The sequence below is a fragment of the Pygoscelis adeliae genome, unplaced genomic scaffold (genome assembly GCF_000699105.1).
Source record: "Pygoscelis adeliae isolate BGI_AS28 unplaced genomic scaffold, ASM69910v1 Scaffold106, whole genome shotgun sequence".
NCBI lineage: Eukaryota > Metazoa > Chordata > Aves > Sphenisciformes > Spheniscidae > Pygoscelis > Pygoscelis adeliae.
Genome location: NW_008824939.1, coordinates 3,614,092 through 3,634,566, shown reverse-complemented (window position 1 = coordinate 3,634,566; position 20,475 = coordinate 3,614,092). Strand labels below are relative to the sequence as shown.

Here is a 20,475-nt window from a genome sequence, read left to right as displayed (position 1 = left end):
GGAAACAACTGAGCTTTTTGGTTCAAGCCAGAATCAGAGAATTCAAACATTTTTCAATTTGAGCTTTGAAGGCTATCTCAGCTCTGGCACACTTCTCTGCCTTTGTATGCCTGGACTCATTTCAAACACGGATGCCTGTAGACACATGTGCCACATGCAAAGGCAGGGTGAGAACTTTGCACTGGTGCATTGAAGGCAGTGTGTCAAAGTGAGGGCACAGTGCTCAAAGCAAAGGGTTGTGCAAACACTAAAGGAACCAACAATCCAAGTGCCCAAATTCAACCGAGCACCCGTCCCTCTGCCCTCCTACTACAACTTTATTTCCTTGGGGTGCTTCTCTTTGACCTGATAATACAAAATATTCAACCCAAGTTCCTCCCCCTCACCTCCCAACTTATTCTCTAGAGGCCACACAGCTCCAGGGAACAGTGCTATGGGCTGGCAGTAGGAGACAGGAGTACTGGCCGAAACATAACTCACTGCACTAGGTAACTCAAGTCTCTGGCTTCAGGCAAGTGGTGAGAATGGGGCTTGGAAACCGTGGATATAGTCCACTTCAGTCCCTGTCACAGGAACCACAAACGTACTTGAGCAGTCCAACCGTCTGCCCAGTCATGTCACTGGAAAGCTGTTTCAGAAACAGACTGACCTTAATTACTAGGGATTTCCTGCTAATTTCCAGCTGACTTCCTTCCTGCCTGTTTATACCCGTTTACTGGGTGAATGCTGTTCCTTAGGTTAAGGAGTCTGCTCTCCTCCTTTGTAGAGCTCTTTGAAGGTCATAGAGGAAGATCACTAAGTTTGAGAGCTGCGTCCCTTCAGAATCCCTGAAGTGACTTTGCTTCACCCCATTCCGTCAGGTGCACCCAAAACAAGTAAAAACATGAGGAAGCCAACAACAGGCAGGTTAAGAAGAGCAAACAAGGGCAACAGAAAAGAAAATCCTGCAAAGGAAAGGCCCTGCCTGCCCTGTTTTTAACGGAATGTTTTTCCCAGGGAGGTAACAATGGCACTGCCAATGTGTAGGATCATAGGATAACTCAGGTCAGAAGGGACCTCAGGAAGTCTATGCCCAACCTCCTGCTCAAAGTAGGGTCAGCTGTGGAGTCAGATAAGGTCACGCAGAGCTCTACCCAGTCTGATCTTGAAAATCTGCAAAACTGGTAAGAGCGCATCAGATGAAGTAAAAAAAAAAAGGCATCAATGGAAAGAGGTCTGAAGTCTAAGCTGCATGCAGCTTTAAAGATGCAGCTTTCCATGCCTGCTTCTACCCCTGTTTGTATAGGGGTACGACACTGAGCTTCCTAATGTGTTCAGAATCTATCCATGCTGTGCCGGTTGCCACATCGGGCAATTACAATTGACTTTACTATAGCAAATGGACATAAAGGGGTCAAAACACATGGTGAGTCTTTTTCACAAAAAAATCAAAACAATTAAAGAACAGGGCCACTGCATGTAATTTTTTGCTTACAGTAATCCTCCTCTACTCTAGAAAGCCCTCATGACAATTCTGCTCTCCAGCTCTCTCCTCAGAAGCAGCCATTTGCCTTTGGGGCTCCCAGTGTTGCTACCATCCTTGCAGTATCATAATACCTGAGTGACACTATTCAGCTTGGGAACAGAGAAAAAAGAAACACACAGTTCCCATATACCTCCTAATAAGTAAAGTTTTTAATGTCCATGTCTAGCAAGCCTGCAATTCTGACACCTGTGAAACTGGACTTCAGCTGAGGTCAGAAATTTGATTCCATACTTACACAGCTTCAATTAACAGATTACTTCAGTCTCTTTTATATAAAGGACTATATTAAAGCTGTTGGGGATACAGAAATACACTTAGAATTATCCTTTTATCAGACAGAAGAGAATGGGCCCAGCACAGGTTACTGAGTGCCTGTCATCGACGTGACGGCAGACCAGATGATTGAAAAATTCTGCATCATCTTAAATTCTCTTAATATATTAGATTCACTGTCAATTATTCTGCTAGGGTCCTGCACCGAAGCCAAACAATCAAAAGAAGATTCTATGCTGCAGCCACTTCTATTAAACATGTGATCTGCTCTCTTTATTTTTAAAATGCAGCAACATACCAGGGTCTTTGCACTTAAAACCTGATATGAATGCAATGCACCTTGCAGTACTTAGTTCTCTTTGTTTATCCCCAGAAGAATGCACTGGAGCAATTTCTACAGGAGTCGTCTAGAAAATATATATCTAGGTTTATAAAACTCCTAAGCATAACAGCAAGAAAGACAGACGTGATCAGGATTAGTTACAAATTTAATGATAATAAATTGCTTTATCAGCTGAGCTGTTCCAAAGGTGGATACTTGTAATACAAAAATAAAACAGTAATTAAAGATGGAGATCTACTATAAGATACCTGTAATGTGTTGTGAAAACAATGCTTATTTTACTGCAGAAATGGAAAGAACGGGGTTGCAAGTGAGGAAGTAAATTAAGATCTGAAGGAAGAAGAATCCTCCGTGTATATGTTGTACACATGCATCTTTAACCTGGTCACTGTCTTACTGCGAGTGTCTAACTCTGCTCTGGTACAATCTAAATCTTCTCCTGTGCAATTGTTTGAACTACAACGCAGAGGACTTACGTCTCAAGTATGCTTCCTGAATGGTGGACAGAGCAGCAGCTGATCCTGCTGATATATATGTGTAAAAAAGGTTGTAACTTAATAGCACCCAGATACTACAGATAGAAGTGGGTTTGAATGGTATTAGGCAATGCATAGTCAAGAAGTAAAAACGGCCTTTAAAGATAGCCTTCATTTAAATATATAAACACAAACAATGGATAAAAATACCAAACAGAAACTACAAATTAAAAAAAAAACCCACAAACACCAGTATTGCACAGAATAAGTCTTTTGCATAGTAAATTTAAAGAAACTTACATGCAAGGGGTTCCACTTCCCAGCCTTCCAGCACAGCACAAGGGAAAGGATAAACAAGCAGAGTAAGAAAGAGTACGAAGCACTCTTTGAAGTCACTCGTGTAATTCAGACAGGACAGCCAAGGCTAATAATAGCTAAAAGCAGAGGAGACTGAAGTGTGGCTTCCAGGCAAAATACAGTTCACGAATGCACTGTCTTTCATACAGAGCAAGTGGCAGATTCTGGGCTCTGTCCAGTGCAAGGTTGAGCTCTCCAGTACGTTCATAGAAAGCAGTTTTCTGCAGAACAATCCCGTTTACTTTGGGGGCGGTCACATGTCTAAAACATCTACTCATGCGCTCTACTCTTTAAGGGCAAAATGCCCTGTACTTTACATGATCTGTAAGCGTTAGTTCTATCATCTAAATGTGAATGCCGTATCTGCGCAGCAAGTGTAATGGGGCTAGCATTTCTGTGAATCATATCTTCCCGTCAAATATAACAACAGCAGCAAGACACTAAATTTTATCCCTAATGGTCTTGCTGTGGGAATCCTAGAAAGAAAGTACATAGCTCTTTGCAGAACCTCATTAATATAAAAACCCAAAAGAGGCTGTGATTTGTAACTTTGCCTCTAGCAAAGGCAGCAGAATTTCAATTTGTATTATTACTACTATCACTACCAGCTGGGAAACGAACACTTTGCTAACAACTACTATAAAGAAGAAAAATAGAACTGGCAGCCCCAAGAAAGCCGTTTGCTTTGGTTTTTTCAATCCAATTTCCCTAATGTAGTTTGGTTCAGTGTACCAGATTATAAAAAAGAAGTGTGGAAGCACATATAAATACAATCACTATAAAGAGTATGTTAACTTATCTGACATTTGTTAGAAGAAGTGGAAAAAAGTTTCCATGAAAGGAAAGAAGAGTTTACATAAAACACGTGTCTTAGTAAAGTGTTACGGATTAGAAAGAAAAAGTAACCAAAAAGTCAGTGACCCTGTACTGATATTGAAAAAGTTAAATCCCTAAACATGAAACAGAACTGTGCTGTCTTACCTTGCCCTTTGAAATAGCTTTGTAGGCTGCCTTTATGATTAGGTAAGACCAAAAACAGTGCAGAATTTGAAGAATCACAAGCAGCATGTTGAAGACCCACAAGGCAGGAAAATTGCCCAGAGCTTCATACAGTTCAAACAATGTTGTGTTTAATATCCTAGAAGAGAAAGGGACAGAAAAATAATACTTTCCTTAAGCCAACAATCTACAAGAAGCCTTTTTTAAATCAGGATGACAAGTACTTGATTAGATGGGATCCACACGGATAGTTAGTTCTCAGAGTAATAGTGACTTTGACTGAATCATACAGGTGTCTCCAGAGAGAAAACAACATCAAAATGTTGCTTTCAGTGTTTAACTTCATTTTGCAAACATCACATATAGAAAACAAAGATCCTCAGTGTGCATTTCTTCTCTTCTTTTATAAAGCTGGCAGGCGTGGGTTGTCTCAAATAACTCCTTCCCTGATTAATAACAAAGATTACTTTATTCCATTTTTTTAAATAAAGCTTTTCCATCTCAACTGCCTCCAGTAGGGGTTTGGTGCCCCCATATTAGCACAGGGTAAGAGTGTGTATGAGGACTGTTATACTACAGTGCAACCCACATGCAGTACCATGTTCTTCAAACCATGTTCCCAGGCTGTGACAGTGAGCTGCAACCTCTCTCATGTTACAGGAGACAAACCTGTACCAAGAGCCAGGCAATGTTCCCTAGGTACTCCCATGTGAAGCCCTCTCTCCCAAACCCAATCTCAAAGCCGATGGGTTTGTTCCAGTGTAGACAGCTATGGATGTCTTTGCCCTCTTGGTATCAGCAACGCGAGTGATATGCTGTGTGGCACTGAAAACAGTCTGAGACCATTCAATTGAAGTGAGACTTCAGTGGCATGTGAAACAATGGCACACACGTGGCAGGATTCAGCCTCTTATGGGGTTTTGTAAGAATGGGGGGGGGGCTTTGGCTAAGTGTCCCACCATAAACTCTTATTTATTGAAAACCTCAGCACCAACAGGAATCCAAAGGCAAAATAATCAACCAGTCAAGGGGCTTAACCCTGGATCTTGAACATCCTGGGTGCCTGCACTAACCACTAAGGTACTGGGTAGCTCTGGTGGCCACTTTTTGCACAAAATCCAATTTGCATACCACTTGTGTACAAGCAAGAGCGAGGTTTAGCGGGGATACTTGGGGGTAGCAAGGGGTGGGAGACCTTATTGCAGCCTTTCAATATTTAAAGGGGGCTTATAAGAAAGATGGGGGCAGACTTTTTTGTAGGGCCTGTTGCGGTTAGACAAGGGGGAATGGTTTATACACTAAAAAACGGTAGATTTAGACTAGATATAAGGAAGAAATTTTTTACGCTGAGGGTGGTGAAACACTGGCACAGGTTGCCCAGAGAGGTGGTGGATGCCCCATCCCTGGAAACGTTCAAGGTCAGGTTGGACGGGGCTCTGAGCAACCTGATTTAGTTGAAGATGTCCCTGCTCATTGCAGGGGGGGTTGGGCTGGATGACCTTTAAAGGTCCCTTCCAACCCAAAACATTCTATGATTCTATGAAATTCGCGCAGTTCTAGGCATTTGAACCAAGTTTTTGAGAATCAACATTTCAGGTGCAGGCAGTAACAGTGATGTTACAATATAACTTCTGAAGCTTTGTGAATACAGCACTAATTATTCTGCCCAAATACTCCACCATAGCAGATGATTTCAATCTGGACCTCAGTAAACAGCCCGAGAGCAGAGAGTGGACAACAGACAGTAGAAACAATGGCATTTTTGGAAACAAACAGTGATCTATGAATGCCTTTTAATTAGGGGGAGAAAAAGAAGGCAATATAAAGATTTGTCAACCTCCATCTATTTTCCCTGCTGGTGTAAAAATGCATTAAAAAGTCCATTGGCTTTATGTTGTTGTTCTTTTTTTAAATTAACTATCACCCGCTAGCCACTAGATGGCACATTTAATCAAGCAAACGACTGCACAGCCCTTGGGCTACGCCAGCTTTGTCTGAAGGCAGGAGACGTAACTGAGGGTCCTGTAAGGGCTCCAGAACAGCACAGCTCTCATTTGAAAAGTTAGAGATACTGGGCTCAGCTTTTTAATAAGCAATCATATTTGCCACAATCCTTTCCAACAACATAAAAATCAGCTCAAGTAATATTAATAAGAAGTACGTACAGACAGCAAACCCAGAATATAACATTCAGTGGTAATGATTTATGTGTATAAACAGCATTGGTCAAAAACCAACCCATAATTTCTAATACACTGGCCTTAATACTGTAGGGCATTTCATAATAAATTTTCTACCTTTTTATTTTTGCCTTCTTACACTAAACTGCACATTTGCTTCATAATTTATTGAGAATGGTGTTTTATAACCTTACTATACAGCTGTGTTTTTACACTGTCTTCTGTTTATGGAGTGAACATCAGAAAAGGAAAGTGTTTTCCAGTTTGCAAAAACCCCATCCTATTATTGCTTCTGTCAGCTAAAACTCTTCAGTTGCAGCTTTGTGTAATTTGTTCTGCCAACGGTAGCTCTACATGGCACAGCAATACCCCACTTTATAATTCAAGGGGACGCTCTCATGCATATCAAAACACAGCTGTAGTCAGCACTGGTTTACTTCACCAGTACTTATTTTAGTCCTAACCACTATATGAAATTCAAACTTGAAATCAACAACTGCTCTATGTAAAGCTACCATTGTTTACATCCCACTGTCTTTTTTTATGTCTAAAATTTTATATGCTCCAGAATTGTAAATGCAGTTTCTACAGGTTTCTGTTTATATTTTCATTCACTGGACCAAATTCAACTCTGGAGACTTCCGTAGGAGTCAAGTCAAAAAAGCAGCTTAGAGATGCAGATGGTCCATTCTTGCAGAAGTCCGAAACATCAGGAAGACACCAAGGCCAAAAAGAGTGCTTCTGGTTCCAAAAGCAGTTTCACTGTGCAAATGACTCATGTACTGTGTATCAGATATGGGAAATAAGCCTTCATTGAAAAAGCAGACCTCTTTCTAACGTGCTCATCTCTGGCAAACTAAGGACAGGACTGGAACTCTCCATTAAAGCTGCATAAAGGATCTCACTGACTGCTCAGCAATGCTAAGAGAGGTCAGTGACCTTGATGTGCAGGCTAGGTGTGCAGATGGAGCTAAGGCTATGTCTAAGCACGTAGGGCTGAGCAGAAGCTGAATGAAAAATACAGAAAACTATAGAGAAAATGGAGAAAAGCTTTCTCTCTCAGAATAAATCAATTATTTCATGTCAAAAGTCTGAAATGGGGAGAAAAATCATAAGGTTAGGGGGCAGAACACAGAAAGAAATTCTACTTGTACAGACTGAGGAAGGGAGGGAGGGAAGAAAGGTTAGACAAGTTTCCACCAATTCCACTGCTGAAAGGATTCAACGGAAGCATTTTAACCAGCTACACAAATAACAGGGACTGAAAAAAGCAGCATGAGAATGGATTGCATGAAGGAGAAAGTGCCTATGGGATGTATATGCAAATAAATCTTCGGTTCAAATACTCAAAAAAGCAGTTAGGCACTTAAATCTGCAAACATGCTTGCTGGAATTTTTCAAAGCTCTCCAGTGGTTAAATCCCAGCTTTTCATAATGAATGGCAGCAACTTTGATTCTTGGCTATCTGACTTGAAACAGCTGGACTTGGTCTCACAGGGAGAAATTACTTTAAGCTGCAAGTGGTTGACCTCTCTGAAAACTTTGGTCAGCATTTCTCAGGTCTATTCAATTTGAAACAAAACGTTAGCTTCTGCTTTTGAAAATAGGTTCTGGACTGTAGCAACTGAGGCCCTGAAAGATTTTGATAGCTGGGCAAAACAACAGAATCTCATGGAACGTATTCTTCTCTCTCACTAAATACATCCCAAGTGGGGTTGTGCACCTGGCTATGTGAAGCTCTCAGTTTAGCATTTTGAATTATGTAGTGTGGCTGATGAAGGCAAATGAAAACAAATTCGCCACTTAAGATCCAATCTAGTCTCACAGAAATCTGTGGTAGGCTTTCAGGAACGCTGCCACAATATCTGAGCCGTCGGGAGAGGTAATTCTGTACTTACTGTACTACTGCTCTAATTGAATACTCAGAGTACAATTAACACATTTTTAACAACTACTAAACAATCAGCTGCATCACATCAACAATAACACAGGTTTTTCCTCTACCATCTAACTCTTTATCTAGCCAGCTAAGCAGTACTTGGGAGGCTATTGGCAACAGGCCCATACACTGACTCAGGTAAGATTACACTCCCTCCCCTCAACGTAGTGGGCACAAGTCCAGGCTCTTCGATAGCAGTTACTAATACCTGGCAAGTTGATCGCTTGTTTTGCGCCAGGGATGGAACAAGAAAAGGGAGATGAAGGAAGAGAGATAAAGAAAGAGAGGGATGGGTGGAAGAGTAAAATGCTTATTTACATTTGTCTGAGAATTGGCAAAAACATGCTGTGTTTGTTTCTGAAAGGATCCCACGAGGAATGAAAGGAAGTAAGAATGAAGGCCATGTGGAAAGAGTAGGCATTCTTCCAGACAGGCAGGAAATTAATGGTCAACTCCGCAGAATGAAGCATAGCAGAGTGATGGGCACTATTATCACAACCAATGGGAGTAGAAACTGTGCAGCTGAAATGAGTGCTACTGCACGTTGCCTTAACTTCTGCACCACTACTCAGTGACCAACATACTGCGCGTGCAACATGCTGAGTGAAAGGCATGTTGTTACCACAGTGCAATAGCCAGAAGTATAACCAAGGACAGCAAAACGTGATACCAGCTTGTCTAAATAATTCAGAATAAATGTCTTTATCTCCTTTAACAAGTGTATATTAGACAACAGTATTCTATATTGCACCATAACCAGCTGCACTGGGGCATCCTTCAATACTGCATTCAGAGCAAATAGATAATTACATCTAGGTGGGCATTAATGAAATTCAGATCCTATTTAGTGCAAGTAATCCAACAATACTACTGCCAGCAATGCTTCAAAGTTTCTGCTTTTTTGAATTTTTCCTTTAAAAAAATTAACAATTGCATTTACTTCTGCCCCAAAACATAGTAGTTTATTCTCCATTATACATGGCAAAAAGTGTTCTAGACCAGAGAACAAAGAGTCAGGAGTCCTAAATTCTGGATTTAGTTGTTCTATTAACTTATTATGTGATCCAAAAAACTTCCTAATTTCTTTCTATAGTTTACTTTTTGTTAAAGATGGGCACAAGGTATTGGCACATCTTGTCTGCCACACAAAGGTGCTGGGAGAATTAATTCATTAGCTTTCTTATAAAACACTATGGACTACTTGGTTAAAAGATCCCATAAAACTGACAGGTAAAAAAAAAATAATCACTGAGATTCACAGATAAATGAAGAGCCAGTGGAGTGTGAAAGCACACTTACGTGCACACGTTGATCAGCCATAGCATGATAAATCAGCTACATTTCATCAGTAGTCAAGGTTTATCTCTGGGATTTAGACCTTCATTGAAATCTAATAGGACTTTATATTCCAGGCTGTCCTAGTTACTTATAATGACAATGCTAAGCTAACTTTACACAACAGGTGACCTAACACACAGATGTTTCTGCATGAGAGACTGCAGATGAGTTACCCAACTTTTTACCTGAGAAGGGTATGAAATGATATGCCAAATACTCATTAAATTCAAGAAACTTTGGTCTATAGCACTTGCTGTGCTGCATCTTGAGGGCTCCAGGACATGTTAAATATTTAATTATAGCAAATTCAGTACATAAAGGGCTGTACTGCCAGCTTCTTCCTCTTCTGAGTTTCAGCTTGGCCAGCTGCTGTTAGGACTGTATCTATATCACTGCTCTGCTCTGAACAGATGCTTTGTAGTTCTTGCTGAGTGGAAGAACAAGCTGGTTTCCCTTTTCAGATCCTGCTGTCTCCTAGGTTTTCAGTCCCCCAGAGTAGGATTTATGCTACTAATCAGTGCATGGCAAATATGAGGGGAGCAGCAGAGACCCACTGTGAACTGAGGAGAGTCAGATGAACCAGTCACCCACACAGCATCAATGAAACAGGGAAGGAAGGATGGGGGAAGAGAGAGGTGATCTTTCAACAGCATCTCAGATGGATTCCTCAGATTTTTTGGTTGGTGATGCTCACTACCCTCTTCTTTTAGACACTAAGTTGATGAAAGATGTCTGCAAAATGCAGCGACAGAAGGGATATAAACTCTTGAGTCATTATTCAGAGCAACATTAAATCCACACACTTCAATTTTATCAGTGAGCTCAGCATCACATGGAGTTCTGCTCACTCACACCAGCCCCACATCAGAGGATTTCCTGACATGGTGCTAATACAAGCTCAGCTGCTGTAGAGATGCGTGGCTCCTGTTCTAATACTAATCAGGAACAATACCTCTTTGCAGAAATCACAGCCCTGCCACTGAGACTCTGTTATTTTAAGCCCTGCGTAGATCAATAGGATTTCCAATTACTTCACTACAATGATGGAACAGGCAGGAAATTATTCATGTTTGATGTACTGTAAAAGAGATCATTCTGATCAAGCTGTCACTGTCCTGGGTTCAGCTGTGCTTTTCTCTTCGCTCAATTCCTTCTCATCAACAGTTACTACCCATTAACTGATTTTGCAGCCACTGGTATGAATAATAGTATTTCCACTTATGTGGATAGAAAAAAAACAAGAACACAAGGTCAGAGACACCTTCACAATCCAAGCTCAACTCTCCGGAGAGTCTTTTAATAGACATTAGGATATGGAGAGAATTCAAATTTCCTAGCAGAATGTAATCATACTCAGCAAAATGTTATAGCAGTAATGTGTTCTGGCAAAATGCTTGTGTAAAGGCCTGTGATCATAACACTGGCACAGATAAACTACATTATGCTAAGAATGACACTTCCAATCCTGAAAATCTCCAGGCACACATAAAACTTTTATATGAACAACAGGAACACATATCAAGATCCATTTGCCTAGAGTTCATGTTATTCTCCAAATAGGAAAGGCATTTGTTGTAAACTATAGGAGGCCAGTTTCCAATCTTTGGAAAACAAGGTATCAGAGAACAAAAAAGCCTTCCCCACGCCTCTTTCCGTTGACTAAAACTAAGTGCAGTACCTCTGCTCAAGGAATATGTCTTCCTCTTGCTTTTGGAGCACACACTGACACACTGCCTTGTGCTTAGCTATATGGCATGGCAGGCATTTTGGGAGAAAAAGATTATCCGAACTTTCTGTAAATGCAGGAACTAAACAGAACTAGTTCAAAAGCCCACAAAACATCACAGAACAGCTGCGGCCTGTTCTCTGCCAGGTACCCAATGTCCTTCAGGTGGCTTAAATACCATCAATAGTAGGAGTACCACACTTTGGATGCATTGGTCTAGTCCTGAGAACATGTCCCTAGAGTAATGGAGTAATTTTAAAATCCATAAAAATGATGCAGCTTAAGGAAGTGTGGTGGCACAGTGTCTGCCAAGGACTCATGTCTCAAACAACTGACTCAAGTATTATGGTCCAGTTGTGGAAGAAATGCCAAAAGATGTGGATGGGGAGGGAAAAAACCCACCCAAAACCCAGTCAACTGTACCTTTGTCCCCACAAGCATCATAAGAATTTCCTCCACACCGAAGTCTGGGAAATCAGCCTTAAACAGTTTTCAGTTTAATCCAATTTTCTTAATAATGATCTCTACTTTCATAGCTATTATGGGTCAAACTCTGCTATCATGCAACATTGACGAAACCACAGAATGTGCTCACTTACATGGGTGCTAGGTTTCTCCCAAAGTGTTTAGCCACAATGACATCCTCCTAGCTGAGCACTAATGAGACCCTAGCTGCACCATGGCTGTTGATCATGGTATTCAAAAGCCATTTACTATTTCAAGCTGGTAAGTTAACTATCATACTCCCATGCTTTTGTACAGCTATGATTTTTATGTCCCACATACATCAGCAGCTCGTGGTGAACCAGTAGCGTTGTTCTGCTTTTATATTGACTGTAGCACTACAAAATATGCTCCACTAACAGCAAACCCTGGTGCTACAGATACAGCCTGTAAGAGAAAAGGGGTTAAGAAGAGGCAGAAAGTTTGCATGTACTTGAACTACCTACAGCCACCTAGACTGCTGTCTGTGGTATTACCGTACCAGCACAGCTCTCCCCTCCACAGAATGGGCAATGCTTGAAGATGTATTTTGGGGTGAAGTTTCCTCACATACCTCTCTCTTAGAAAAAAAAAGTCAAACTTCAAATTCCTATGCTCAGCCTCTTTTTTTCTGCCCTCCTTCCTGCAAGTGATGCAACTCCAGAGGAGACTTGGAGAACTTCAGCTGACTACAAAGCAGCTTACACGGGAAGCTGACTACCATGGCAGAAGCAACCCTTAGTTCAGCCTCCTCAGGTCATCCATACTCTCCAGTCACCATGCCTTGCTGAGCTGATTTAAAAGTGGCTAACGTCTGGCCACAAGAGAAACACCAATGCTGTTTCCCTTCCTCGAGACATTTACACTCATCAGAATAATTCTGAGCAAAAGAAGTACCTCAGCAATGGTTTCTGACCTGTTTTCAAACAGAGCACAGGTTTTAGAAAGGACATATTTCATAATAAAAGGAGGAAAGTGAGAACACTGACCGAACAGCCTATCCTTGACAACAGAAAGCATTATTATAGCCACAGGTACAGTCTGTAGAAACTAAAAATGAGGATAAGAATCAGCTTTGGAAGTCTGATGAAATCCTTCTTAATATAATTTTTGCCTGTTGTGATCACATGAAAATCTTAAAATGGAAACACTGAGTAAATGCCACTTTTTGTTATTTACACTGCAAACCCACAATGTGAATGACATCTGTAACCTTTCCATTTCTTATAGCTTCCCTGTAAGTAGCTGGATCAGTATTCACCTGGCACTCCAAACACTTCAGTTTTGCTTCATGTAGCACTCAGAGACCTGAGTTCACAAGCGCTGTAAACAATTTGAGGAAATAAAATAACCAGGCATTAGGAAGGACAACATTAGATAATGTTTTGTCAAAAGCAGATGGGATGGCAACATTATGTATGTTCTGCTAAAGACCTAAGACAAGAGTTATGAGTAAATTTATGGAGACTTAGTTAATTAAACCTTCTTTTTAATCCATAAATTGAAGTCTATGAGTTCTTCAAATATACTGTAGTTAGCTTGCCAAAAACTTTATTAAATGTTCTTGATAAACTGATGGGTTATAAGTTGCCTGCTGAAACTACAAACAGCCTGAAACATAAACACATTAGATATTTTTTGTTAGTTCTACAGCATCCACTTACTGACAGCATGAATAATATCAGGAATCAAGTACCTTGGATCAAAATCATAATTTATTCCTTCAATATCTGCTACCCACAAACAACTTAGATTGTGCTCTGGTTTAGACAATATTCTGAGCAAAATGAGCTCAAAACAATGTCAGAAGAGATTTATTTTCTTAATAAAAAAGTAAGTTATTTTACTGTAGAACAATCAGAGATGTTTGTCCAGCTCTATACTCCAGGCTAGAAAGGTTTTCACTGACTTCAGGATCCAGCGAGAGTAACTAAAACTATCACAAAACACTGTGTTCATTCAGAGTCCAGGCAAGGTCTGGGCAGTTGGGATTTATCTGGCTACCTAAATTCTTACCATGCCAAGTAACTGACCAGGATTCTTGCTTTAACTAGTGCCTACATATTGCTTTGATATAGTAGGATGCTTTTTAAGGGTTGGTTTGAGCTTTCTGTTTTACCAATGTGTTCAGAGGAACAAAGCAGGGCGACTCTGCCAGGGTCCACATGCTGCCTTCCCACAATACACGTGCTCCAAGGGCCAAACAGGAGAAAATGTGCCAGGAAAGAAAAGCAGTATGAAAGACAACAACTCAACTTCCCTGCATGTTAAGAGCTGCACAAAACCAGTCAATATCAGCTGGAAAAAGAACAAAGCTAGGAAAAAGACAGGTTCAGCAAATCTTTGCAGCAGCTGCTACTCATGGGGGCTCTTTGCTGCCCTGTTTGTATCTCAAGCTGCAATTTTGCTCAGAGAGAAGCTGATTCCAGGATAAAAGAAAGGAGAGAGAATAGTGCAAACTGGCAATACTGGATCACTATTTGGAGACCCAGTGTGTGCATTAACAGCAAGGCTATATCCCACACTATTGTTAAACCAGTGATGAAACTCGGGAAGAGCTATTCAGCCAGTCATGTGGAGATGAGAGAAAGACTGGTAATAAGTAACTAGGATTCATTACAGCACACCATGGTGAACAGACGTTAATTTTAACTCAGTGAGGATCATGCCATGCTTGTCTGGTTCATGCACATACTCATTGCCATGAAAAGGCAATTAGAAACCAGCCATGAGCCAGACTGTGTGTACTCTCATGAGCTTTAAAAATGAAAGAATAACAAGGAACAAAGTTGTTGTTCTGAGGACTGGCAGACCCATGCTTATATAGGATTTGTTGGCATAAAAATCCCATTTAACAACTGTACATTGCAGCAGCTGATGAGGAGACATGCACCTGAAACAGCTTTGAGCTGTAACAATGAGAATTATTTTTGCCATCTTTTTTTTTGACAGAACCTTTCCAAACAGACTCACAAATGGAAGATCCAGTTAAGACATACCTACCAACATTAAACAAGACCATACCAACTAACCAAAGTGGTTGACTGTCTGTCCTCACAGTTTTTAACACGGCACAGTAGTCCAGGCACTGACAGTGTCTGGAGAGATCAAAGACAGGAAGGCATACAGACTACCTGGATTATACCAAATTTGCCTAGATGAGAATTTGGGGGACAGCACATGCAGAACATGACCTGTGTTCTTTATAATCAGCTTAAATCAGGTTTTCATTTACATTTGTACAGTTAAGCCACTGTTTTACATTTGTCAGTGCACATATGTAATATGCGCATGCTGAGACCTCACAGGTCGCATGAATGCCAATGCTGTTTTCCTGCTTCCTTGCCTTTTGACGGCAGTATTTGTCAGCAACACTTCCCTGAAACCCACTGTGTTCTACCTTTCATACAATATAACCGGTTATAAAAATAATCAAAAGTAGTGAAAAACAACTGCATACTAGTACTAGTCAGAGCAACCTGAATTTACCCAGCTTGGTGCCTTCAGCCTAGCTTTCCTGGGAGCCTTCTCCTTCTTCTTTCAAACCCAAAAGTTACACCTTTACCTGCAGCTACCTTAAGCTATCTTTTAAAATGATGAACAGGTTTAATAACCTTGTATCTCCCTCCATGTCAACCACCTTTCTTCCACTGAAGCTCTTGGAAATACCCTGGTTCATCGTCACTCCGTGAAACCAGTTTCAGATACCAAACTCTTCACAGCATTAGGAGATTTATTCAAACTGCCCTGTCAAAAAAAGTATGTATTCCAGAAGCATAAGCAAAGTAAGTGAGTAGTCTTGGGTCTCCTGTACAGCCCAGACTCAAGGAGTTTCACGGTTCTCACAACACGAACTCTGCAGCTAGCAATGAGCAAAGAAAGACTGGAAAGTGCAGTGCATCACCTTCTTCACTCACATCTGCTGGAATGGAAGATGCCTGTTTGTCCTCTGCACACCTCAAAAAATGATGAATAAATATTATGACCCCATGGAGTTTCCCTTCCTGGATACGAAAGAAAAACAAACAACAGCAAAAAGCAAACCATTCCTTTATCAACAGAGAGACGACTATGTCCATGTAACTACAGCAAAAACAAGCATTTGAGGCCTGGGGAAGAGGAATTGCAAGGCTTATTGAAATAAAGGCAGGCTTGAGGTAACTGCTTTGCCCAGCCTGATTAGACTAGCCAAGGGCTCACGTAATTTATATCAATTCTTTGGTTTGAGATTGCTTTCATTCTCCCTACAATCCTGTATCACCTGAGAAGGCATCATGTTCCCCATGACTCATGGAGAGTTGTGTTTTATGTTGTAATTTGCTAGAACAGTGACTATGCGCAAGTGAGAGAATTTCACAAGCAAAATGTCTTGTCAGTGAAAATAGCAGCTTTACTCCTACATTCACTTAGCAGCAGGAGGCAGAAAGTGGCCTGGGGTTTTTGAATTATTGCTGAAATGAACTCCAGATGCCTGCAGAAAGACTGCTAAATATATACCTAATTGCCAGTTTCTTTTGTCTTAGCCTTGCTGCTAAACAACCTTCAAGCAAGAGCATTTGATACATTCTGAATTCTTTATTAGCACCTTTATGCAAAATTAAATGGCACTTGTGCAAAGCCGGAGCACAGCAGCATGCCAGTGCTTCATAAGGGACGTCTCTGGAAGCCTGTCTTGGGTATTCGCCTTCCTGTGTGGGGGAAGTTTTCTTATAAATTACGGTCTTCCTTTTACATTACACGCACACCAATTTTATACCTCTCAGTTTTTATGCTAGAAAAATTTGCATATTTATGTAATATTAATCAGGCACCAAATTTTGCTATTTTGAATATTCAGCAAAGGAGAGCAAACTATGCTTCCTGGCTTGCTGCCACTCCAATGACTCATCTTTGCTGACATGCAAGCTAATGGGGGTGAAGATTCGGAATTGCTGCTTCATAGAGAAAAAGGATTCGAGAGAGACAAGCTTGTACGTCCCATGCTTCATCCCTGCTAACCCTGACTCCCACAAGCAATGCCAACAGTAAGCTGAGAACTATGAAACTGCCTCCGGGCTCTGTGATTATAGGTGTATGTAAGGGTAACCATTATGAATACCTACATCAAGGCTTTCATCTGGAAAGAAGATGGTCTTAAAAATCAAAGATCATATACACCACACTGAACCATTTCCATATTCAAATAAATCAACGACAGAACACATTTATTAAGGGGGAGGAGAGGCAGAGGGATCGCCAGTGTAACCACTCCATCTGTGACACAGGAGCACACAGCACACTGTCGGCTGCTGCATTCCCATAATACACAGTCCCTCTGCCTTCACTGCCTTCAAGAGTCTATGCTGATCTTTTCCATCCCAGCAGCAAACCTCATTCACAGCTGTAACCTGCTGCCCTCATTAGCCCAATATTCAGTACCAAGGGAGCCGACATCAACAACAGAAGCTACTGTGCAGCCCTCTTCCCTTTCTCTCTTCCCCAAATCTACTCGCTTTGATTTTTACCCTGCTTTCAGCACACTGGGCCAGTGCTACTCCATAGAGCAGGATTCAGACAAGGTTCAACCTAAAGTGGCATGGAAGTGCTGCTGTCACCTAACATATAAGGGAACAGATGGGCACATCCAGAACACCAGCACAAAATGCCACAGCTGTAAAGCAGGGCTCAAGTTTTGACACTTGCTAGATAACTTATCGCTGTGCTGGTAATCTCTTCCAGGACTCTGCCAGTCAGACAGCATGAGGTGCGTATTAGGGACACTTACACAGACTTCAGCTCTATGACGCCTGATTCCCACTAGCCATGTCAATCTTTAATTTATAATTTGCCTAGTCCTAGCAAGGGCTTCCTGCACAGCGTGACACTTGGCTGCAACACTTCACAGAAATCACTTGAGACAGCATGAACCTCCAGTTTCTGAGCTTCAGTCCCAGTTATAAACACACAGTATTATTTTAAACACTTCAGGTTGAAAGTGTGGACTTTCCAAAACTTGACTACCATAGAAAGGATATAAAGGATGGGAAAATCTTGACCTTGCTGATTTTCAGATGTCTCAAGAGAAAAAGGATATTGGGCAGCTGCTTCTAGTTAAATGTGTGAAGACTAATGACCTCCTTCAAAATCATGCACTCTGGACAAGATTAATCTGTTCTTTGTTGACGATTCAGCAAGGCAAGCACATAGCAGTGATCTGGTAAAGTTTGTGTTTGAATAACAAAAAATTTCAAGTCAGCAGTTCCTTCTTTGCCATTTCAAATAATACAGAGTGAGGTTTAAATGCTGGAGTCCCAGCTAAACACATAAGGCAGCTCACAGAATCACAGAATGGCTGAGGTTGGAAGGGACCTCAGGACGTCATCCTGTCCAACTGCCCTGCTCAACCTGGGTCACCTGTAGCAGGCTGCCCAGGATCATGTCCATACAGCTTTTGAGTATCTCCAAGGATGGAGACTCTACAACCTCTCTGGGGAACCTGTGCCAGTGCTCAGTCACCCTCACAGTGAAAAAGTGTTTCCTGATGTTCAGATGGCACCTCCTGTGTTTCAGTTCATACTCATTGCCTCTGGTCCTGGCCCTGGGCACCACTGAAAAGAGCCTGGCTCAGTCTTCTTTACACTCTCCCTTCATATATTTATATATATTGATAATATCTGAGCTTTCTCTTCTCTATGCTAAACAGTCCCACCTGTCTCAGCCTTTCCTCATGTGAGAGGTGCTCCAGTCCCTTAATCAATCTTAGTGACCCTTTGTGGGGAGCCCAGAACTGGACACAGTACTCCAGGTGTGGCCTCACCAGTGCTGAGTAGAGGGGAAGGATCACCTCCCTTGACCTCCTGGCAATACTTTGTCTAATGCAGCACAGGATACCATTTGCCTTTTTTGCTGCAAGGGCACATTGCTGGCTTATAGTCAACCTGGTGTCCACCAGGACCCCCAGGTCCTTTTGTGCAAAGCTGCTTTCCAGCTGGTCAGCCCCCAGCATATACTGGTGCAGGACTTTGCACTTCCCTTTGCTGAACTTCATGAGGTTCCTGTCGGCCCATTTCTCCAGCCTGTTCAGGTTCCTTCCCTCTGGATGGCAGCACAACCCTCTGGTGTATCAGCTGCTCCTCACAGGTTGGAACACGAGCAAACTTGCTGAGGGTGCACTCTGCTACATCATCCAGATCATTAATGAAGATGTTGAATGGGACTGGACTCAGTATTGACCCCTGGGGTACACCGCTAGTTACTGGCCCCCAACTAGACTTCATACCACTGATCACTACCCTCTGGGTCTGGCTGCTCAGCTAGTTTTCAGTCCACCTCACTGTTTGCTCATCTAGCCCACACGTTACCAGTTTCTCTCTCAGGATCTTCCAGGAGGCAGTGTTGAAAGCCTTACTGAAGTCAGGGTAGACTATATCCACTGCTCTCTCCTCATCTACCAAGCCAGAGATTTCATCATAGAAGGTTATCAGGTTGGTCAAGTGTGACTTCCCCTTTGTGAACCCAGTCATCACCTGACTGAGCCTTCCCTGAAGCAGAGTCATGTACTGCAGCCTCCAGTGGCAGAACTGCACTGGTGGAATTGGGTCCTTCCTCCATTTCTCAGTATAAAACAGAATGCAACAGGCAGATGAAATCCTATGAGCAGGAGTGCCACCATTTTTCCTATCTGAGATCATGCAAGTAGAAAAACTAGCTTACTTCATTTACAGAAATTCAATGAATGGCCAAGTTAGCTTCAAGGAAGGACTGAGGAAAGGGAAGCAAAGCTGTTTAAGACACAAATAATTGCTCCTTGAAAAAAATAACAAGCATTTTTAAACATGCAATTTGTGTGTCTATCCATTTTCTACTTTTGTCATGGTCCTTCAACCAACTCATAGCGCAGTAGGGACCAGGCATTATCATGTTATCTTTGGAGTCATTAAATGCTAAATGAGACTTCTTCATTGTACTGTTAAGCAGAGCTGATGTCACAGCTCCCTAAGGGCACCTTGGTCTTATCCTGTTTGCATTAACAAAACCCCAAAGAGATAACATTACAGAGGATTTGAAAGGAGACTGTGGCAGAGAGGTTGATATTGGCATCTGTAAATCCTCTGCATGCTTAAATAAGGAACTTGGTGGTAATCTCTCTAAATAAAACTCTGCAAAGCGTAACATTTCTGTCATTCTTGGTGCTTCCCAAAACCAAAACTGTCACTATTATCTTCTGATGCAATGACAGACACCTCCTGCTCTCATAGGGATACAGAGATTTGGGTTAGTTCTGTTCATACAAGAGAAAGGAAGGATCCAGAACACAGAAGAGTGAGGCGTACGCCTTCTCCCAGCCCTCCTCATATATAGGGCACAGGTTACAGAGAAACTTGAATAGGTTTCTACACTGAAGTACATCAGTGTATTTCCTAACTAGCCAGCTGCCTTCTGGACATTGAAGACCCTAGTTAAAGAATCGAACATCTATGTCCTGTTTGTGTGCATGCATGTGTGTGTACCTAGAAGAGAATGTGCCCATGCAAGCAGCTGCCTTTGTCTGGGAAGAGGTGAGATTACAGTAACACCTGTATAACTAGCTTATAGATATATGTATTACACAGCTTCCCAAGGACCCCCAATTCAAAGGAGGAGTGGAAAAAGAGTAGCCTGCAGTATTGCAATCTGCATGGCAATAACATCCTTATACTGATTTAAGCGGGCCAGACTTTCCTTATCTCACTGTGTTTTTCTTTAAGCTGAACATGTTCATAAAGCTAATGAGAAGATCCTAGCTTCGAGCTTAGCCTCTGGTCAGTGTCTTCGGTGACTAATATTTTATTTCTCCTCTAACTTCTTGCCAACGCAG

At 41.7% G+C, this 20,475-nt stretch overlaps 1 protein-coding gene across 1 annotated transcript in view; it reads right to left on the bottom strand.

The window, feature by feature from the left end:
- CERS6 (ceramide synthase 6) overlaps positions 1-20,475 on the bottom strand; it is a 95,183-nt gene that overhangs the window by 229 nt on the left and 74,479 nt on the right. Inside the window, exon 10 of the mRNA XM_009325449.1 lies at positions 3,956-4,112. Coding sequence (XP_009323724.1) covers positions 3,956-4,112 — 157 coding nt within the window. The remainder of the gene's footprint in view (positions 1-3,955; positions 4,113-20,475) is intronic.